Genomic DNA, 23,780 nt, shown 5'->3' on the forward strand with positions numbered 1-23,780 from the left:
TATTGTCAGTACTGTTTTTAGCTTTGAGTGAGTGCGCTGACAAACATAAAGGCAATCCCACAGGTTTCCCCGTATTCCGCGCTAATTTTTATTCCCAGGGCAGCCCTGCCCTATTACCTGAATCACTCCAAACCACAATGGGAGCAGTTAGGTGAAATATATATATAGGTAGAGATAAGCAGCACTCTGCGACAGATTCCAACACGGTAATGGGTGCAAGCAGGTAATCCAGATCCGTGGATTATAAAACCTAAACAAAAGAAATCCCACAGCACTCCAATGGTTCCAAAAAGTATGTGATTTATTCAGTCAACAGCTGCAACGTTTCCGTCCTGCTATAGGACCTTTTTCAAGCAAACGTTGCAGCTGTTGACTGAATAAATCACATACTTTTTGGAACCATCGGAGTGCTGTGGGATTTCTTTTGTTTATATATATATATATCCAAAAAAGAGAACGTGAAGCAGCACTCAAATAAAGTGAATTTATTCATCCAACATGGAACCACAACGTTTCACCTCCTCTATGAAGGTGGAGGTGAAACGTTGTGGTTCCATGTTGGATGAATAAATTCGCTTTATTTGAGTGCTTCTTCACGTTCTCTTTTTTGGATATCTAACACATAAGGAGAGGTCACTCCTTTATTTTTGAAGCTTTGCACCAGCCTAGTCAGGCATTTGTTCACAATGCTGCTCCAATCCTCTGCTTTTTTTCTATATATATATATATATCATAATAAAGCAAATACCTACTAAAAAAACGTTAAATAACATTAAGCTCGACTTTCTCTTTAATATTACGCCGCATTAGGGTCAGTTCACACAAAGTATTTTGACACGTTTTTTTATGCGGAAACTGCGTCGGAAAACACCCCAAAAAACGTCACAAAATGCCTCCCATTGATTTTCCCGTGAGCGGAAAAAACAGCTCGCGGGAAAGAGAAGCGACATGCCCTATCTTCGGGCGTTTACATCTGACCTCCCATTGACATCAATGGGAGGCAGAGAAAGCGTATTTCGCAGAGTTTTTTGCCCGCGGCGCTCAATGGCCGCGGGCGAAAAACACAGCGAAAATCGGCGTGCAGGGAGAGCAAAATCTGCCACCAAATTCCCAACTGAATTTTGAGGCAGATTTTCCGCCTGCAAAAAACTCTGTGTGAACCCAGCCTAAATGAGCTCAAATCTTGTTGTGGCCAATGCCAAAGCAAGAGCAGACCCATCAGGCATGATCACTAGTACCCAGTGATTTAGTCTTGGGTGGTCCAGAATCGAGGCATTACATACCGTAGAGGCAGACTATGTAACTGCAATGGGGCCCTTGGAGAGCGCGAGACCAGCCCTGGATCACCTGTGATAGAAGTTGACAAGAACCTGTGCTGGACTCCCTTCTCCAAAGGAACTGCAGTGATGGGGGTAGGGAATTGGGCCAAACACCAGGCCCTTCTTGGGTGGAAAAACTTTGCACCATAATGGGGGTCCTATTTTGATCTTTGCTTCTCCTCTTCTATGTACATCACTGTCTAGAGGGGTTGTCACTTCTGCTCCACATGTGAGATTTCATCTTTTTGCAAATCTTCCAGATGGAGAATAGAAGGATTTATGGGCATATTTGTTTAACTCGGCCTAATGCGTTGTTTAGACTTCTACTGCAAGGGTTACAGATGCAGGAAGGGTTACATCGCAGCACCGGTTATGTAATATTGCTAGCTGTCCTTTTATTGTGAGTGAAATGTCACACGGGAGGGAGAACCGATCTGTTATCTGCACCAGATACACATAGTGTCACCTTACCGATGATGTTCAGTGACTTTCGGTGTCTACTATGGCGACGCTTGATAGACCTATCACGTTCCATATCATCTGCAGATTATTACATACCTGATTATTTATCAGGAATCAATGACCAGTATATTTAATGTCCCTGTTATCTATTAACCCCCAAATAACGATAATACAATAACCATCCATCAAAATGTGAAAATTATTTTGATTGATTTATAATTTAGTTCTCTACGGCCTACAAGGGTTTTCAACAAGCCTCCTACCCTGCATGACCTATAAAAAACATTACTATACATTGATCTTTAAAATTCCCCCACCACTGCAACACTAGACTGTGCCGACTATGCCACGGTGACATCATCGATGCTGACATCATATCATATGGCCACGTCGTCCAATGGCTGTAGACTGATACCAGGAAACAACAGATTGTATTCAACTGCTTGTGTTTATCCAATTTTTTTATAATTGTTGCAAAATTTTAACATAAAATGTAACAAAAACATAGAATAGGGTTTATTATAAAGTCATATAGTAATAAAATAACAACGCATACATTTTGTATTGCTTCCCTGTCTCCACTTCATCCCTCTTTGCCCTCTCAGTGGATTTGACTTTGCTCCAGGCTCAGGCGGGTGGTTGAATATTCATATACACACAGCGAAACGTAATCAAATCTTACTAAATATACCAGGCTTTAAATGATTGAATTAAAGAACGGGCATGGCAAGAGATCCGACCCAAGGGGAGTACATTACACCTGCTTTCAGAAGCAAAGGAATCTGGTAACAATTAGGGCATGGCCCCACGTGGCGGTTTTCCTCCGCATCAATGCCGCACAGAATCTGCGTTTCAGATTCTGCGGCGGATCTGCCCAAAATGTGCAGAAAATTGATGCGGACAAGCTGCTGCGTACTGCCGTAAAAGTGCTTCCCTTCTCCCTATCAGTGCAGGATAGAGAGAAGGGACAGCACTTTCCCTAGTAAAAGTAAAAGAATTTCATACTTACCCGGCCGTTGTCTTGGTGACGCGTCCCTCTTTCGGCATCCAGCCCGACCTCCCTGGATGACGCGGCAGTCCATGTGACCGCTGCAGCCTGTGATTGGCTGCAGCCGTCACTTAGACTGAAACGTCATCCTGGGAAGCCGGACTGGAGACAGAAGCAGGGAGTTCTCGGTAAGTATGAACTTCTATTTTTTTTACAGGTTGCTGTATATTGGGATCGGTAGTCAATGTCCCGGGTGCAGAAACAGTTACTGCCGATCGCTTAACTCTTTCAGCACCCTGGACAGTGACTATTTACTGACGTCTCCTAGCAACGCTCCCGTAATTACGGGAGCCCCATTGACTTCCTCAGTCTGGCTGTAGACCTAGAAATACATAGGTCCAGCCAGAATGAAGAAATGTCATGTCAAAAAAGCAAGACGCATCCGCAGCACACATAACATGTGCATGACAGCTGCGGACTTCATTGCAGAATTTAGAATCTCCATTGAAGTCAATGGAGAACTTCCGCAATGAGTCCGCAACCAGTCCGCCACTGCTCCGCAACATCCATTGTATGCTGCGGACACCAAATTCCGCACAGCAGCCTATGCTCCGCAGCTGAATTTTCAGCCACGTCTAAACGAAGCCTACTAAAAAGAAGTGGAAGGCAATGGAGAAACGGCTCCGCTGCGGATTAACGCTGCGGAGTGTCCGCAGCGGAATTCAAGAGCAATTCCGCCACGTGGGGCTTTGCCCTTAAGGCGCAGGTTGGTAAAGCTACCCCAATGTATTAGAGGATTGCTTATAAGGTAACTCCCTAATATAATGCAATTATCAAGTGAAGGCTTTGTGGTGACTCCTGCCGTCTGTGCACTGCATGAACCATGTCACAATCAACACTGCCCAGTCACAGGCTATTCCATAACAATGAGCTGTACTTTTATAGGGGTGAGGTGCAATACAAGACCTAGCCTGTGCACAAGAGAGGCGCTGTTTCTGGTGGGGAAAAACTGACCTTTTTTTTTTTCTGATCTCATACAGCCCCTTAAAAATTTCTTCACAAAACTAGAAAATCCCCAGTGGATAAAAGTCTTGAGTTGTCATCTTCTATCAAAGACCTGTCACCGTTTGGCCATTTTTAGCACGTGTTAGTTAAATGGCTATAACTTTTTTATGTTTAATTTTTATTTGTCCCTGTTGCGTGGACCCGGAGTTCGGAGCGGCCGTTCTTGTGGTGACGCGCTGACACAGGCTCTGGGGGGGAAGGTGTCCCCCCCCCCTCCCTGTTTGTCGATGACACAGATGAATGGGCTGCCTGCCTGGTTCAATACATCAAGAAAACGGCCGCTCCAAACTTCCGAATTCAGGTGACGGGGACCGAAAACCTGCGACCCTTTCAGGTCTGGAAAAGAAAGTATATTGCAAAGTTTATTCATTTCAGAAAAGAAAAATAATAAATCATTTTTATTTTTGTTGGACAACTCCTTTTAAAGGGGTTGTATAAGATTAGAAAAACATGGCTGCTTTCTTCCAGAAATAGCGCAATTCTTGTTTATGGGTTGTGTGGAATTGCAAAATTTTAATGAAGACAAGGATTGAACATGTGTCTGTGAGTCCCATAATTCCTACCACTTCTGTAGAACGGACTTCAGGGAATATCATTTACATAAACTGAAATAATCTACATTCCCAAAAGTCTGTGCTCCAGAATCTGTCTCTTATTTGCATATCCGTTTATCCCAGAGGAGATGTTGAAAACGTTTGCAATTTTTTTATTCTTTGCAATAAATTAAGTCAAACTACTAAAAGAACAAAACTTATCTGTGTCACAACTGTTCTCGCTCTGTCACTGTGTCGTCTGGTTTTGACCTCTATGTCGTCCATTTATGATGATAAACGCACATTCCTTTGCGCCAAACCATCTAAAACACTGGCCGCTAAAGGGTTGTACATTACAAGATATCTGCCACAATGGGAATGAGTTTCCATCTGTAAAATAGTTTCCACTGCTGCAAATATCGTCGTGAAAACAATTATAATAATTGTTTATGGAATCGACTGTTTTAGCAACATAGGCCAGTGACGATCGATTCCAGTCATTATTGTTAATAGTAAGTTATAGCAAAAACTTTAAGCAGCTATAAAGCTATTATTTAGTTATTCAGTCACTTAGGCTTCATAGAAATACACAGGCACTGCTCTCTGCTCTCTTATCCACCACCAGGGGGAGCATCTAGCCTTCCTGCTTCCAAGAATGATTGTACATCTGCCCAAATGCTCTTTGGACACACAGTCGAGGAAAGATGCCATCTGGATGGTGCACCCTATACAGCTGGGCATAGATATGATATTTAAACTCGCCATATGACACCTGGCCCATCATTACTTTTAGTAAAATTAGTAATACAAACATACAAAAAAAAGAGAGAAAAACTTGCAGCTGTTATGTGACTGGCCAAAAATGGTACATTTTGGAAAAACTATTGAAATCGTCCGTTTTTGGTTGATCTTTATCTCATGTCTGTGACCTGCTTATTGCTCCTCTTATTAGGTTTTACACTATACCAGCCTATGAGTAAAATAATTACATTCATTTTACAACAACACCGTAGTGTCCAGAGGAACTTCTCCATGTGAACTTTTCCAGCTGCAATTGGAAATCCGTTTTAATTGTGACTAATGGAACCAACAATGGTGACATTATGTGACCCAATATAAGACCAATGAACTGATAATTCATCATTAGGACAATTGTCTGCACTGCTTATCTCTATGATCAGTCATCTTATGTAGAATCACACGAAAGGTTACTATCCGAAATGCACGGTAAAGAAAAAATCCTTTTTATTAGAAGGATCCCCCGAAAATAAGTTGTTGGTACCCCCAGCTTTAATCTGCATTACACAGTGACTATTGAAATCCATATAACATGCCAATCCTCCAGGGAGAGGATTCTAGCCGCTCTCCCCCATGGCTAATTAAAGGGGCCTGAATAGGCGACCCCCCCCCTCCAATGACTTAGAACTCCCTAATAGGGTATTTAAAAATGGGGTTTGTATGCCAGGCAGCCCCTTTAACTTCTTAATACTCCTCTTATAATGATGCATTTGCCAAACATATAAGATCATAGCTCTATTAGGATCTATAAGGAATGATAGATGTCAACTAAAACCAGTTATTGTGTAAGGGTAAATTCACACATGGCAGATTTGTTGAAGAAATTTCTGTGACTGTCCCATTCATATGAATGATACTTGCAGAAGTCCGTGTACATGCTGCAAAAACAACCCCATTCAGATACATGAGATGGATTTTGCAGTTGCAGAAATTTCTGCCGTGTGTGAACAGAGCCTTAAAATAATGGAAAACTAGCACCAGGAGGGGGACCCGTTATTACTTTTTTAGGTGCTCCTCCTTGAACTCCAATAACTTGTAATCAGGGTTTAACATCTCTACAGGCAGATACAGTTTCCAGCCCACATGATGTAATGATCCAGAAGACATAGAATGGCCTCAGCCTAAGCCATAGGATAGAAAATCACTAAAACAGTCATCCCCACAAACGGATTTGCAGAAAAATGGTGTCAAACCGGGATTGTCCCAGAATGTCTAATCCCATCTTATAACAAAAATCAATCATTTTTTGGAATCATCTTGGGACACCTAGAAGCGTCACTATCACGTCTGGAAGAAAACCATCATAAATCACCAGTCCGAGCGCATTCACATACTATTCCTATAGAGGGATGAGCAACAAGTGGCGGTTACTGATAAGTCATCTGAATGTACAAGTGACCAGACGTCCAGATAGACCTGCACCGACCATTAACTTTACTAATGTTACTAGAGAAAAATTCCCATTTAATGCAACGGAACCGGTTATTAAAGAACATCGAAATGTCATCTGTATCCAGGCATGTTAATCTGTGTGACCCTGGAGCTGCTGCTGCAATACTGACCTGTCCGTGCCTAAGCAAGGGGAACCCAAAGGCCAGGGATGAGAGCGCTTGGCGTCTTCAAGCAGCTGCCCCGGCTATTTTTACCACTATATATAGCTGCGTGCTGCGGTGCATGCTGGGATTGGGATTTCTTACCATATCACGTCCTGTAAAGGACAGCAGGCTCTAAAGATGTGACCTGCATATTAATGTGAGATGAGCAAACGCAGGGAGGAGACAGAGGAGGAGAGAAATCCTGAACAGAAAAGCCCAATAGTGAAGATACTGTAAAACTCTCAACAACCTGTTAACCCTTCTGGGTAGTCGGGGGATGCAGGAAAAATATATAATACGCAAAGTCCTCTTATTCCGTATTAAATTTAACTTTCTGAATTGGAGCCGCCTTATTTATAGGAAATCGCATGAACGTATCCCTTATTATTTACCTAAAGTGATTCCCAATAATTCTCAGAGGGCTGAGACGAATGCTGGCAATGCTGCAAATTAACGGCAATTACGCAAAACATACCTGCTGCAAAATCCGCATACGTCAGGGTTCATCTAGACGTGGCAGATTTTGCAGCGGACTCCACGCAGGTTTTTAGACTTTGCACAGTGAAAATCCGCTGCTTCCCCGCAACAGACGGAGTATGATGGCAGAATGTAAATTCTGCACCACCGGCTATCTTCCGCACCTTTTTTGTCTGCAATGCCTGCACTAAGAAAAACTAAAAAGCCATAGAAAACAAAATTCCACTTTTCCGCAGTGGAATTCCACAGCAAATCCACCACATCTGAAAATGCCCTTATAGGGAGTTACCATTTAAAGGGGTTATCCAGTTTGTCATTTTTTTTATACTGGTGACCTATCCACCGGATAGGTTACCAGTATATGATCTGTGGGGGTCCGACACCCGGACCCTGCAACCATCAGCTGCTCCGACTGCCTTCATATGCTGGAAGAAATGCAGGGGTAGGTGCCGGAAGCAGAAGGCTCTGATGCAGGGTTGCAGTACTGCAACACCTCCGCTACACAGTGGTCAGAGTCTTCTGCTTCCAGCACCGACCCTGCATATCTTCCAACAGCCGGAGCTACTGAAGAGCTATTCTGTGGATAGGTCCTTAGGCCGGATTTACACAAGCGTGTGCGTTTTGCGCGTGCAAAAGGTTCTTAACAGCGTAACTAGAATTCATAGGGCCCCATAGCAAAATAAGATGGGCCCCCATCACCTAGTGACAGAAAACTGGAAAAGCAGTATAAGTAGCAATATTTGCAGGTATAGATAATAGCGTCATATATCAGAGAACCCGAATAGTGTTAGAGAGCAAAAAGCCACCAAATTGTTATTCTTCACAAAACAATATTCTTGCACCTGATTTGGCCCCCACAACCTCTTGGCCCTTGCTACTGCTATAGTTATGCCCACGGTAATCACCAAGATGGTTGCCGTTCCAGTTCCCACATGGTTTATCACCTAGCTTTTCAGACTCCTGAGTGGTAAATCCCCCCTAGCCATGCAGTAATACATCCTGTGTTTTCATAGCATTACAGAACATCTTTTGCACACAGCACTCTTGCCTTTTTTTTAAAAAAAAAATCCTATTCAGAACTGAACCAAAGCTAAAATAGGAGCCACTATTTATTCTGACAAACCAGTTGTGCCATGTGCCTATATAAAGAACGACCCTAGGAGTGCAATTGGCATAAGGAGACAAATCAATACTGTCAATGATGGAAATAATTGGAACACAAAAAATGATGGAACACAAAAAATCAGCAACAAAATCACAGTATGTATAAAGCAAAAATAGCCTGTCTACCCCAACCATGGGACCGCCATAATAAATATTCAATCAGTCCTCATAGTAAATGTTTTTCACGCAGTCTGTTGGCTCGGCGGCCACTGAATATTTTGGGTTCCTGTCTAGCAACAGGTGCAGAAGGAAGCAGGTGACCCCTTCAGATCTCCTTAGCTCACGTTGTCACATGCCAGTCTGCAGAAGTGTTGGTGCCACATACCGATGACACACCACTAGTTCTACCACACTGGGGATTTCGCAGAGGAAGATGAGGATAGCTTAGAAGCGGGCAGTGAACATTTTGCCGACCTCCAACATTTTGCCACTGTAGTTTTAAAACTTTGTAGGCTAAACATTGTTTTATCAAATATTTGTTATGTGTCATCGACTTTTTTCTTTCCATGAGCGAGATGAGCTGCTATCACTAGGAGAAGCTCAAATCTACCCTACATTTCACGTGCAGGGTAAATGTAATATTACATAGCAGCCAAGCAAATAAATGGACATTCATGTAATAAACGGGCCGAGTCCAAAAAGTGCATATAGTCACGGGTTATCGGGACGATAAAACTTTTTTAATTTCACAGTGCTCTGAGGACCTATGTTTTAAGACCTTTTTACATGGGCCAATGATCGAGCGAGCGTTTGTGCAAACGATCGTTCCCGCTGATCGCCCTGTGGAGACAGGGCAGCGATCAGCCAATAAATTAGCTCGTTTGTTGGTTGTTTGGATCTTTTATGCGGCTTGAAAAATAGTCTCTTGTCGGCAGCACATCTCCCCGTGTAAACAGAGTATCTACGACTGACAAAACGCAGATGTATGGAGTTGAATAATCGTATTACAGATCGTTCGTACTCATACGTTTCGATCAATGCTTAAATGGAGCAAATGAGCACCAATTAACATGCTGTATTGTCGATCGCCGCTCATTTATCGGGCAGAGACTCTGCTCGTGTTAAAGGATATCCAGATAATCACATTTCATAGTTGAAATGTCTACTCCATTTTAATGAATGCAAACCCTGAGAGGAAGAACTTATAGCACGAGTTCTCAGGATGCATGCGGACTGTCATGTAAACGCTACACTAACGTACTAGGCACAGAAAGCACAGGAGTGTGACTATAGAGGAAACAAACACAGGAATGACAAGCATGTAGTGTGGGGGAGGATGGAGAAATAGACTGCCTGTGTATACTTATATACTAACTTAGTGACTGGGTGACTGAAGACAGCTATCCATGGCTTCCAAAATGGCCGCCTATGGTTACACCTTCCTCTTTCCAAGTAGAATGAGCAGCTCTGGAGCACAAACTGCTTCACTAACAAGAGAAATGCTGTACAGACTACGAGAAAAGCACATGGAAGGGTTACTATTTGGCAAAGAGGCACGTTAATTTGGATTTAAAAAAATAACCGTGTGACTTAACATACACAACGTAAAGGGGTTGTGTGACGTTAGAAAAACATGGCTGCTTTCTTCCTCAAACAGCGCCACTCTAGTCTGTGAATTGTTTCTGGTATTGCAGCTCGACAACATTCATGTGATGAACTGTAATACCAGACACCACATGGAAGGAGTTGTGCTATTTACTAATCTCGTACAACCATTTAAATAATCTCTTATATTTTCTGTTAACTGCTAGGTCACATTGCAGCATTGGACTCAGCAGGTCGGACAGATAGGGACATGGATTTTCAAATAATCATTAACAAGATTAATATGATTCATTGATATGTGAGATAATCTGATGTCCGGAGATACAATACTATCTATCCAAGCCGATTGGATTGGACAGACGGAGGAAAGTGGACACGTTACAGTGACCTTATTCTGATATATTTAGATGTCCGATAACAGCACAAAACTCAGTCACAGTTATAGGAGTTCTCGCTGAAGTAAAAGGGAAAAAACGGCATGAAAGGATCTGCCATAGACCCAAAAATTTGCTCCAAGACAGTCCTACTAGGTTACATGGAAGTCATAGAGGATGGTCTCCACGTGTCCAGAACCGCAAGAAAGACTGGGCTAGATTTACTAATGCTGCTTAATATTTAGACAGTGTAAGCTTGGACCAGGCAGTCAGCAGATGCGCCAAATTTAACAAAGTGGTGCACGCCGTATGATAAATTTGGCGCATTTTGCAAGACATGTTAGACACTTCCTTCTTCCTTAGACCACCTCTTGGTTGGCCCAGTTTCCGCCAGGTTCTTGCGCCAAAATTTTGGCATATGTCGGTATAATTTAAGCCACACCCCATTACTGCTAAGCCATGCCCTCTTTTGAAAGGGACCAGAGAGGTGCAAACATCTGTTATTATTTTTCACAAATCATTAATAAATACGTCTAAATTAATTTTCACTAAAATAGGGTGCAACAGGTCAGAAATTTGGCGCAACAATAGAAAATCTGCCCCAATATCTTTGAATGGGCATCATGTAATACTACATTTCCCCTGCGGTGTTTGCCTACTTCCCCTGGCGATATCAGCTGACTTATAATTGCCAGTGCTCTGCATTTAGAACAGAGTTTGTGTCCACTTTCATGGATAGAAGAATACATTTTGTTCAATTAATTCGTCCATCCTCCCCTAATGTCCCCATAATGTACATGTTAATAGTGGGTTGTGGGGGTCACAACCAAAAAATTATTCAACTATTCTATTTCTTTGGGCCCCTTACTGGATATGTACACTTTTGCAACATTGTTCCCATTGCCACAATGTATCTAAAATAAAAAACAAAGTAACTTTACAAATGGTCATGATTGAAAATATCGTACCATGGTAACAGACTTCAAAGAAACCGTGTGTAGTCTGATTCTGCACTCATGGGATTGCAGGTTAGCAAGAAAAAGCTGGAACCATGTAGACACACAAAATCTATAATATGGCAAGAATGCAATTACATGACAAGCAGAAGAAGGTGCGTAACTGGGGAATGTAACTTTCTTTTTATCACTCGGCTAAATACTATCATATCTGATAATCTGGAAAATATGCAAAACTAGGTATATACGTGTTGAATAGGAAAGCATCGCTACCCCTGACCTGTAGAAATGATTCAATGCTCATGAATGTTCAAAGTTATTCAATGCCACGGAAAAAAACTATTTCTGAAAGTACGGAAATGACCCTGCTAGGCTGAAAAGATTCATTCCCCCAGGTGTGATGAAGAGCTGCAAAGACCCTCCGCCTTTACACTTCTCTGTACACTCAAGATGCCTTCGTTTTCTTCACACATTGAAGTGAGTGCTCAAGGACAAGGTCATTAACAGGGTCGCATCTGAGCGTAATGTGTATCCATAGATCATGGCAACTTGAAAATATAAATGTGCATTACGCATACCAGATAGGACACACAGGATACAATTGTTTATGATTACACATAAAACAAGTAGCCGAAGTCCCTTGGAGCGTGATGTGATTGTTAATCATATTGCAATATAAGCTGTGAAAAATACATATAGGAGATCATCCACTTCCATTCTCTCCTTCTCACAGTCTTGCATCTGACTGTAAGGCCCTTTTACAGGAGCCAATGATTGGGTGAACGAGCATTCATATAAACGCTCGTTCCTGATCATTGCCCCGTATAAACAGGGCAATGATTAGCCGATGAACGAGCCAACGCTCGATCATCGGCTGATCGAATCGTTTATGCAGCAGAAAATAATATCGTCGATAGCTCGTCTCCCTGTGTAAACAGGGAGATGTAATGCCGACATGATAGAAATGTATGGGGACGAACAATCATAGTAACGATCGCTCGTCTCTGTATGTAAGCAGTCAATGAGCGCCGATCAATGAGCTGTTTTATTGATCGGCTCTCGTTTTCATGGCCCATATCGGTATGTGTAATAGGACCCTAAGGCAATTGGCTGCAGAAGGAGCCCTCGCCCACTTTTCTCCAATCCTGGCTGTTGCAGCGGGTGTGCTGCTGGTATTGTAGCCATCCTCTCGTGGGCACAGTGGCAGTAACTTAATGTAATAGTACATCGAGATTCCTCAACTACCTGAGGCCCTTGATGTACTATTACGGCAAGGTGCAGAAGGGGTCTCAGGTGCTAAATGTTCTGTATCTATATGCTCCTGAGATGTAAAACTTATATTGATGACCTCAAACCAGCAAAATATATTTGGAATAGACCATAAAGAATTTACCGTTTAATTTGTATGGAGCATAGGATGCCTTCATGAGCAAATATAATGGTGGAACTTTTCAATTACTGTTAAAAAGTTAAATCAGAAATAAGTCAATCAACCCAACCTTCTAATTCTATTGTCATGTCTATCCATTTTACTATTACAAAGGATGTTATGCGATGCAATATGTGTACCATTATTACAGCCTCGTATGTCACTCAGCAGCAAGCTATATGTTAAATGCTGCTATACTGTATATACCGACTTGTATACATCATCTTCTGCACTCACCTGCTCTTTCCATTCCACTTCCCTGGGTTGCGCAGGCTCATCAGGAAGCGAAGCACGGAAACTATGCGGGCAGAATTCTTCACAACAAGAAAAGAATCACAAAGAGAATAGAAAAATAAGGAAGCAATTGAAGAAGGAAAATGGTGAGTAATGGAAAATATCAAATCTGCATCACACTCACCTTCCACTCCCAAGCCGTCAGGGAAGAGGAGACCCTTCACAGCGCAGCAGATGTCCTCAAATATACAATTTTCCTCTCTGTCGGCATCAAACTGTTGAAAAAAACATGATTAGCGGCTGGAGGATGGATATGTACAGAGCTGTATCTTTAATGAAGGTATACGCTGTATTGTATGTAGTTCAATCCCACGGGACAAAATGAGTCAATTAATTTTGCAGTACATCAAAAGGGAATCTGAAACATGTTAAACTGATTTGACAAATGTAATCTGATAAAAGATAGATCTAATAAAAGTTCTAATGAAAGATAGATCCAAACGGCAAAACGTGGAACGGGGGAATCCATATTCTTGCTAGTTATGCTATGTGTATTGTGAAAGATGTCCAGTAGGGGGCATTCTTGTTATAGACTTTATTATGTCATAGGATCACAACTCTTTTGTTCGTCTTCCATTGAACTGCAGATGTTAAAACACCTGCATGTCCTAGGATACGTTCTCTATATCCATAGGCGAATATGAATACGTTTTTAATTATATCATTTTAGATTTTCCAGAAATGGCGCCACTCTTGCCCTAGCGGCTTTGTCTGGTACTGCAGCTCACCCAAATTCAAGTGAATGTGGTTGAACTGCAATACCAGACACAGCCTGTGGACAAGAGTGGCGCTGTTTTGGAGAATACAATCCCTTATTTCATACCTGTATAGGACAATCAGGTAGTACTATAATGACAGAAGAGACCAAGTAAACTACCCTTTTAACTGTCACATATATCTACATTTAGTAGTGAGGGTATGTTCACACGGCTTATTTTCAGCCGTTTTTTGCCCCGAAATGCCTGAATGCCTCCAAACATCTGCCCATTGATTTCAATGGGAAAACGGCGTTCCGTTCCCACAGGACGTTTTTTTACGTGGCCGTTTTTAAAAACGGTGTGTAAAAAACTCCCCGTAAAAAAGAAGTGCATGTCAATTCTTGAGCCGTTTTTGGAGCCGTTTTTCATTGTCTCAATAGAAAACCGCTCCGAAAACATCTGTAAAAAATGCATCAAAAAACGCATGATGCGTAAAAAACGTCTGAAAATCAGAGGCTGTTTTCCCTTGAAAACCGCTCCGTATGTTACAGCCGTTTTTAGTTTAGTGTGTGAACATAGCCTAATAGTGCAGAATAAGTGCACTCACTCTGGCTACGAGCCCTTTGTCTTGGTAATACTTGACAATCAGGGGAAGGTTCTGTTTAAATGTCTCCAGTCTTCGGTCAATGGCGTGAACATTATCATCCGGTCGTCCATGTTCTGCTGAACGTCTTTCCAATCGCTGCCGCAGGCGCTGGGTTGAACACGACAAGAAGATCACCAGGTCTGGAGTACCAATCTGCAGGCAACACAGACTTGTTACAGGTGCTGTAATGTTTGGATCTCAAACAATCTGACATCATGTACTGTATGCCCGGGCTGCAGAGTTACTCAATCCACACCTGTTCCTCAAAGGTAAATGCCTGTCCAATGTCCCTCGGAAACCCATCAACTACAAAGCCAGTGGCGTCTTGATGGTTGATAAATTGCTGTTTCAGCTCCTCGATTGTAGTTTCCTGAATAATAAAAATAAAGTACAAAATAAATCTGCGTTCTAATTCTATGCACTGCAGCTCTCTCTCCTATCTTGGTGGGACTATAGCTATGCTCATCCTGAGTCTTCTGCTTCATGAAAGTAATGCCAGATATAGACTTGCCAATGACACTTACACAGGCAGAGCAGTCATTTTTCAAGCAGGGATCAATAGCACTTTTCATCCTAAGTTTCTGATCCGTGAATAGAAATCCAGAACTGCAGAGAATTGCGGCTGGCACACTGACCCATTCATTTCTAAGGGGCCATGCACACATCCGTGTTCCGTTCCACAAATTATAGAACAAGTGCTATCCCTGCCAATTAACGGGCAAACGCTCATTCATCGGATGATCGTGTCGTTTATGCCGCTGAAAATATTACCATGTAAACAGGGAGACATGCCGACATGATATAAATGTATGGGGACGAGGGATCGGAGTAACAAGCGATAGTCCCCAAACATAGCTCCTTGTGAAAGGAAAAAACGAGCGTCAATCAACGATCAGCGCTCGATTACACAGCCCACATCAGGCCGTGGGTCTCCTTAGGGTCCCTCTTCCGCTAAAGGCGTCATGTGATCCCTCCGAACTGACATGCTGCTTAACATGCAGTTCGTGCTTCCGTTTGGGAGTTGGGGGTCTGTTCAATACCTGCAACAGCGCCCACTAGGTTACTGCTAGTAGTAGGGCACATTATAGATGCTCTGATTTAAATATGTCTGTCTGATGACAGATTATATTGTCCCTGGCACAAACCCTTTATCCCTCCTAAACACATTTATCTTAGTTAGCACCATGTTGCAATGACTTCTACATGCCAGCAGGGGGAGTGTAACACCTTTTTCTTTTTCTGCAGTGCTACCAAGTAACCCAGCATTAAGCATTTATTAAAGCTCAGCTGTTAAACTGGCATTACACAGGGCAACAGAGCCCCTTGAGTGGATTTTGGATGGTAACGGAAGTGCATTTAGAATCCGGAATGTACCATTTTCCAAATGATAATATTTGGAGGGGGTAAACCATGTAATTACTTAATAAAATATGCCAGAAAATGGCTTTATATGTAATATTTGCCATTTTGCAGACTATGAAAAACTCAATTTCAAAGCATAAATTTAGAATCCATAAATGTATTATTTAAAACAATTAGCTTTATGAGAATGAATAAATTAATGGCCCAGACCGCAAACAAACGACCGGCTTTTACCGCAACCTAGTGGAATTGGATCATATTTATTAGAACTGACACTTTGAAAGCTCTTAAATGGCCCTTGACGTAATTCACTTTCATTCCTAGTGATAGCCAGCTGTGTGCCTCAGTCCTCTCCACCACATTAATAGACTCCCTTGTTATTCCACCTATGCCCATTGGGGTGACTTGTCAGTAAAACCCATCAGATGGTTACATCAGTGGAGTTAGGACCAGAAGTCGCTGCCATCTGGAAGAACCCCCCCCCCCCCTCCATGCCTAGGTCCCATTGCATAATGTGATCCGTCGTCCTCGCTTTTTATGTCCCTGTACTATGACGTTGTGACAGTTTTACTAGAAAATTAACAACCAATTACAATGCAGCAGGAAGGCGTGAAAGTCGCTTTGTGTCTTTTGTGACATTATGAACAATGGCTACGCCATTACGACAAGCTTACATGAATTGAATAGAAATGTATAATACCAGCTGAATAGCGTGAAAAACATTGCACACGTTTCAATTCAGAACCACAATTATAATGCACTCAGCACAAATGTAATTTAAAGGGATGGGATGGTTTTATATAAATATAGTTCATAAAAGAGTGTGCTCATTGGTGTATGTTGCCAAATTCATACCCAGATCTAGGGGGAAGCATATACAGAGGGCAGTGTTGGTTTATGGTCCGTCCATACATGACCAAATATGTACTACATCTGAATGGAGTTTGTATGTTCTCCTGCTGTTCGCGTGCGATTCCTCTGGGGTTTTCTCCAGACTGATAGGTTCATTGGCTTTCTATATTATTGGCTGTTGTGTGTGTGCATAAGGGTCCTTTCACATGGGCCGTGAAAACGAGCGCCAATTAACGAGACAGCTCATTGGTTGGCGCTTGTTTGCTCCTTTCGTGCCGAGCAATGATCAGTAATGTATGGGGGAGAGCGATTGTTATTACGACCGTTCGTCGCCATACATTTCCATTGTGTCGGCAGCACGTCTCCCTGTTTACACAGAGAGATGTGCTGCCGATTTACGATATTTTGTGCTGCATAAACAATACGATCAGTCGATGAACTAGCGTTTGCTCGTTCATCGCCTGATCGTTGCCCTGATTACACAGGATAATTATCGGCAACGAGCCTTCATATGAACGCTCGTTTGCCTGATCATTGGCCAGTGTAAATGGGCAGGGATAATAGACTGTGTGCCCCACTGTAGTGAAAACATGATTACAGTACAGGACAGTTGTCCTGCAGAGAAGCAGGGACTCCTAGCGTCGTACATAACTATGATGCTAGGAGCCCGGCTCCCTGCAGTGTTTTTGGTCCGGGATCAGCGGCCGAAATACGTTCCGTCCATTACGGACGTAATATGCTCGTGTGAATCCAGCCTAAGGTCATATGGACGTCGTGGAGGGGGTGCCCCTCTCAGGGAGCAGAGAGACGCTAAGTCATAGTCACTACGGCTCTGGCAAAATTGTCTTTGTGTTAAATGATCGCCCATTGATGTAATGCTAAATTTCCCATGTGGTGGCTGTTGCAGGGGAAACGATTGGTTGGATTGTTTTTGGGGTGTTTTGGGCAATATTACAGCATCTGATGAAAGCGTAACATAATCTAAGTGTGTGGAGTTTTTCCTTTGAATTGACTTTCCATGGAAAGAGGTAAAAAAAATGAATGCACCAATATGTGGGCTTATTTCACATGCAGTAACGCACACGTTTTTCTACAAAAAGTGATTTCTTAGAGCTGTTTCTTTACATAAAAAATCCAGCAAAAATGTTCGGCAAATGTCTGGGTCAATGAGGTCGAAGACTACAAAGCATTGTTAATGTTATCTGTACTGCATGTGTTTAGCCGTGGAGCATTGTGATGGTCCAGGGGGCTAAAATGTGAGAGTTGGTCTGTGTGCCAGTATTATTAACCCAAATGTAGGACCTCATGGTGAAAAACCAACACATCCTAACCACAGGAGAAGCAGTCCAAAATCATAAATCTAACGTACCGGAGGAGCAAGTTCCCCTTTAGAGATAATCTGGGCAATCAATTCCCACTTGCGATCGCTGCTGGCATGATGAATTAGCTGTTTGCGTAAGATCTCTCCAACGGAAATACAGATAAAACCAAAATGGGAAGCCATCTTTGTGCTTTGAGTCCCCTTACCACTGCCCGGACCACCTAGAATATTAGAAATGGAAATAAAACCGTACAACCTGCTTAGAAAAATGAATCAACAGCAGAAGCAAAATAACCATTAAAGAGGATTTCCCCAACTCGCTAGAGCTCCATTGATTCGAATAACTCGCCATTACAAGAAAGTGTCACAGATTTGAGACCCTTGTACCACTTCTTGTAGATTTCCATCCGTCACTCGTAATCTTAACACAGGACTCGAGCAGTGTGTCCGAGATTCCTAACTGCTTTAATATTCAAGAGGTTTATGTGCCATAGAGGGCTCTGCGGCCCCTTTGATTATTAAATAAGAGTTACCCGAACTCACAAAACCCAACCAAAGTTTTAGGTCTCTTGCACATTACCGTTGTGCCACTCGGGCCGTTTTTTATGGCATCCGAGTGGCCCCTGATAGTCTTCACGGACCCATTCACTTTAGCGGGTGAATCGGGTCCGTGAAAAATGGTCCGAGTCTCCGATCCGAGGAAAGATAGGACATGTCCTCTCTTTCCTCGGATCACTGATGGGACTCGGACGGCGCACACGGTCGTGTACATGCAGCGTTAGTCTGACATTTCCAGCATAGATATCCTAATAGAAACAAGCCAGTAAGTGCTATTACACGCCAAATGTGAGTTTCGGAAGCCGCAAGAGACCTTTGCTGACTGGCCATGATGGATCTTGTTGCCCCATCCTATGCAGCAAGAATGGTACCATGGATACAGCCATGTGAATCAGCGGAGAGTGTCTCACTACATTACACATAGCGAAAGCCACCGATATGAGAGTTTGAGGGGGGGGTGTCATTCAGTGCATTAGCACCTTCTGGCATTTAAGGCATCAGTTCTCACCAATGACGAAGATGATTTTAGGTCGCGCTCTATTGGGGTCAAAGACGTCGTATTCTTGAATAAGCCCTGAAGATTCTGTCATGTCTGAGTCACTGTCAATTGAAAACTGGGACTGGATAGGAGGCAGACGCTCATAGCGACGCATATGCGGCCCCTCTAGAAGGAGAAAATAAGATTTAGCAACAACAATGAAGAAGAACATAAAGAATAGAGCATAAAAATAGATTATGGTTAGGTCTTGCTCTCACTGTTAATAAATGTATAAACCCATTATATCTTTTGGTTTCTAAACAAAAAATATCTATTTACATGTTATAAAATATTATAAAAAACAATAAAATGCAATGTGTGAATGCGGTCTTATACTTACCTGACTTTTGTGTGCTCTTCTTTCCCTGATTTCCATTAATAGGAGGCAAATTCCGACTCAGAAATGTGTCCCACTGCACCTTCTCGGGTCCCCCTAAATCTCGAACCCTTTGTAGACACAGTTCTAGGTAATTAATGGGGTCCTCTGGACGGTAATACATGAGGCCTGTCAGCAGACTCTAGTAGAAAAGGTGAAATAAACTATTGAAGGAAACGCGATTAATGACTTTCGTGCAGATGCTGCACCTCTTTACATACTCACCCATACATATAGAGCTCATCCATACCGATGAAAATAGGAAAAAGGAACCTAGACAAGTAAAAGCGTCCTTATAACTCCTACCTCAGGCCGGTTAACTAAATCTAGGTGTCTGAATTTAGGCAGAAACTATATTACAAAGTTACAGCACTATAAATGCTTTATTAGTTTAGTGACTAAAAAAAAACACCAAAGCCCATAGAGCATTGAGAGCTACAAGTTTCAGGGGGTATTTGCGATAATCTCTCTCCTCCTGGTAGTTTTATTTAACTGCGTGGGGAAATGATTGTCAGGCAGACCTGCTCTCAGCCACTTCCAGTTTAAGGCTTCATTCACATCTGCATCGTGGTTCCGTTCATGGGTTCCGTCAGATCTTTCCATCAAGGGAACCCATGAACTTAAACCATAGCTTTCCGTTTGCATTACCATTGATTTCAATGGTAACGCTTCCATTGCTAATGGTTTTCGTTTGTCTCCGTTCCCTAAGGTTTCCGTTTTCTTGGCGGAATCAATAGCGTAGTTGACTACCCTGTTGAGTCCACAAAAAAAAAAAAAAAAAAAGGGAAATCTTTTATGGAATGGAGACAAATGGGAAACATAAGCAACGGAAGCGTTACCATTGAAATCATTGGTAATGCAAACGGAAAGCTGTGGTTTCTGTTTGGTTTCATTTCATGGGTTCCCCCGACGGAAAGGTCTGACGGAACCCATGAACGGAACCACGACGCAGATGTGAACGAAGTCTAATAACTAGACTTTTCAGAGTTGAGAAGAGTTCTAATGAAAGTGCAATATCCTGCAGAACCTAAATAGAAAGTAGGCAACAAATATAAGAGCAGGGTTGAGGTCTGACAACCATTTTCCCACGTTATTGCTGCAGGTAGGGACAATTCGGTTTATCACCTGAGAGAAAGAGAAAAAAAAATCCCTTTGTAGACCATGGCTGCGGTACACTCTAGGTCAGGGTTTCCCAATGATGGTTCCCTGGAAATCCTTGGAACCTGGACAGGGGTTCCATAGAAGACGGCAGCTGCATGAGCTGTCACTTTTACAGTAGGGATAGAATGGGGGAAGGCAACAAATCCCAGCAAGAACATAGAATTATAGCATTTTACCTGATCCTAAGCTAACATTTTTTATGGTAGAAATATAAGTAGGGGTTCCCCAAAACTGTAAACATTTTAAGGGGTTTCCCAATTGTAAGAAGGTTCGGAATCACTGCAATGAAACTTCTGGGCTGAGAGATTGATGCAAATTTACTGGCACATTTTAACATGCACCTAAATGACACATACAAAGTAGACGAATCTTGTCTCTTTCCTCTGATATATTATCTCTAAATAAAATGTGTATTATGCAATGAAAAAACTGTACAATATAGTAAAATCGATTTGTATTATATACTATGCCACATGTTCATGATACATACACAACTCTGCACAATGCATTATAATGTCCTGATCAAAGAGACGATATAAAGACAAACAAAATACTAAAGAATCCGCTCCAATAAACATTATGCTGTATTGTAGGATAGAGAGCGGCTGCAGGATTATAATCCAGCTGCACTGAGTGGACATGTAATATGTAGCAAGGGAGGTAATGATATAATGTAATATACTATATAAAGTAACCTGATACAATGTCATGTAATATGACCTGTCACCCTGGGCAGTGATTGACAGGCACACGGTATTCAGGGAGGTCTGGGCATACACATACCTCAAAGAGCCTGGGGATATGTCTATCTTGCAGGTAGTCCTTGGCCTCTGATGTGCTCATGGTGCAGCAGCTAACACCTCTCCCTCAGTCCCCAGCCCGCAGCCACCTCTCCTCCAGCTTAGTGTTATCCCCTCTGCCGCCTCCTCATCTCTGGGCTTCGGTCTCTCGTTCTCTGCCGCCTCCTCCTGAGCTGCCTGTAAGTGCCAAACTGCACACCCAGCTCTTCAGAAACCCACCCACCCCTAGCACGGCCGATACTGAGGGGCATCCTAGACCCTACTAACCTAAAACAGCACCCCCTACTACCCCAAGAATACCAGCTACATACTGCAGGGAAGACACCCATCCACTACATGCTGTATGCGGCACTTATACAGTTACCAGCAGTCACAAAGCAAATAGAGGCAGTGAGCTGTGGAACATTACTAATGATATTTATCTATCTATCTATCTATCTATCTATCTATCTATCTATCATCTATCTATCTTATAGCTCTCTATCTATCTATCTATCTATCTATCTATCTATCTATCTATCTATCTATCTATCTATCTATCTATCTATCTATCTAGCTATCTTATAGCTATCTATCTATCTCTATCTATCTATCTATCTATCTATCTATCTATCTATCTATCTATCTATCTTATAGCTCTCTATCTATCTATCTATCTATCTATCTATCTATCTATCTATCTATCTATCTATCTATCTATCTATCTATCTATCTTATATCTATCTATCTTATATCTATCTTATAGCTATCTATCTATCTCTCTCTCTCTCTCTCTCTCTCTCTATCTATCTATCTATCTTATATCTATCTATCTATCTATCTATCTATCTATCTATCTATCTATCTATCTATCTATCTATCTATCTATCTATCTATCTATCTCTTACAATGTGTCACTGTGTATATAGCTCTCGCTCCATATATGTAAGTATGAAGTGCATATTGAATACAAGCAATGAGTGCGGGGTAGAAGGTTACACCGTATTTTAACGTCATGAATACCCTACATACTGATGTTTTCTCTATTATGTGTATAATAAGCAGCAGGCGGCAGAGCAGATGATGAGAGGTAAACCTTCCGGTCAGGGGTGGGTAGAGACAACAATGGGCCCCTGTGAAAGAACATTAAGTGGGCGCCTTGCTCACTAATAGCTCATAATAGAGCACCCCCTTATGTCTCTAACTATTTACTACTAATTGTCTGTTATGAAATTCATTATCTCATTCCCTTACATGGACTCATATAGATTCTAGGAAGCTGCTATCTGCTTTTAATGTGGCAATGAGCCCCCTTACCTACTGAGCCCCCTGTGCTGCACAGGATGCACATATGGCATGTCCGCAACGGATTCTGGTGCAGAGGAAATATAATAGAGCCCTGTGCAGTCCTTGCTTTATGTCCATTCTACTGCACATTGCTGAATTTAAGCATAAACCTTAGAATGTTGTGAAGAGTAAATGTTCTTTAGAGAATCCTTCAGATGCGATGAATAATTTCTTCATCTCAGCGTTTGCTAGGCAGCAGGCTGAATATGTTTGAGCCATTGCTTATCATCACAACCAGCCACATCTACTTCTAAATGGAACGGGCACCAGCAATGCCCACCAGCTCCATTCACTTACACTGTGCTCTTATTTCAGGCATCAGCACAATGTAGGGAGCGTCGTGAACTACGGCTTCTACCATATTGCCACTATGGGAAAGAGGTAGCCTGAAGTCACTTTGACAGAGGTCACCATGACTACCCCTGGAATCATAGTAGTCGCTAAAAGCCGCTAACTTGATCCTATTGAGGAAACCATGTCAGGGACAAATCTAGTTATTCAGCCCTGATATAGTATGGAAAGCGACAGTATCTACTTGCCTTGGTCTCTTCTTACACGTTGTCTTCGTGGGCCAATAATGACAATATCTTAGATATGTTTCCCAACCTAAACATTTTTCTATAAATTTTACCGTCATTTTCATGACATTCCAGTATAGGGGCAGTTCACACGCCATTTTTTTCCTGAGGCAGAACTTGAAATCTCAGCGTTTTTTAAGCAGTTTTTCTGTGATTTTTGCATTAGGGTATGTTCACACGCTAAAGTAATAACGGCTGTAAAAGGCGGAGCTGTTTTCAAGGGAAAACCGCCTCTGATTTTCTGCCATTTTTTAAACCACAAATGTTCTTTTGCGGCCGTTTTTGGAGCTGTTTTTCTATTGACACAATGAAAATCTGCTCCAAAAACGGCTCAAGAAGTGACATGCACTTCTTTTTACAGGGCATTTTTTTTACACACAGTTTTTTTCAAACGGCCGCATTAAAAAAAAAAACGTCGGAATGAAATGCCGTTTTTCTTATTGAAATCAATGGCCAAATGTTTGGAGGCGTTCAGCTTCTGTTTTTATCAGGCGCTTTTCGGAGCATTTACGCCCTGAAAAAACGTCTAAAAATAAGCCGTGGGAGCACTAGACGGGAACATTAG

At 42.2% G+C, this 23,780-nt stretch overlaps 1 protein-coding gene and 1 long non-coding RNA gene across 4 annotated transcripts in view; one reads left to right on the forward strand and one right to left on the reverse strand.

The window, feature by feature from the left end:
* The window catches only part of LOC142659286 (uncharacterized), a 47,275-nt gene extending 32,532 nt beyond the window's left edge, over nucleotides 1-14,743 (forward strand). For both annotated transcript variants that reach the window (XR_012850298.1, XR_012850299.1), the window contains exon 3: nucleotides 12,978-14,743. This is a non-coding gene — a long non-coding RNA (uncharacterized LOC142659286). The remainder of the gene's footprint in view (nucleotides 1-12,977) is intronic.
* The window catches only part of AK1 (adenylate kinase 1), a 36,552-nt gene extending 15,051 nt beyond the window's left edge, over nucleotides 1-21,501 (reverse strand). The window contains exons 1-8 of one of the 2 annotated variants that reach the window (XM_075835253.1): nucleotides 21,295-21,501; nucleotides 19,315-19,492; nucleotides 18,945-19,100; nucleotides 17,927-18,099; nucleotides 14,600-14,713; nucleotides 14,305-14,496; nucleotides 13,124-13,214; nucleotides 12,943-13,019 (exon numbers count right to left, since the gene is read on the reverse strand). In XM_075835253.1, coding sequence (XP_075691368.1) covers nucleotides 12,943-13,019; nucleotides 13,124-13,214; nucleotides 14,305-14,496; nucleotides 14,600-14,713; nucleotides 17,927-18,099; nucleotides 18,945-19,100; nucleotides 19,315-19,492; nucleotides 21,295-21,354 — 1,041 coding nt within the window. In that variant the 5' untranslated portion in view covers nucleotides 21,355-21,501. Of the gene's footprint in view, nucleotides 1-6,727; nucleotides 6,817-12,942; nucleotides 13,020-13,123; nucleotides 13,215-14,304; nucleotides 14,497-14,599; nucleotides 14,714-17,926; nucleotides 18,100-18,944; nucleotides 19,101-19,314; nucleotides 19,493-21,294 lie in introns of those variants that run through there. The other variant, XM_075835255.1, reaches the window with a different exon arrangement.
* Nucleotides 21,502-23,780: the final 2,279 nt, after the last annotated feature.

The sequence above is a fragment of the Rhinoderma darwinii genome, chromosome 8, assembly GCF_050947455.1.
Source record: "Rhinoderma darwinii isolate aRhiDar2 chromosome 8, aRhiDar2.hap1, whole genome shotgun sequence".
NCBI classification, from domain to species: Eukaryota; Metazoa; Chordata; class Amphibia; order Anura; family Rhinodermatidae; genus Rhinoderma; species Rhinoderma darwinii.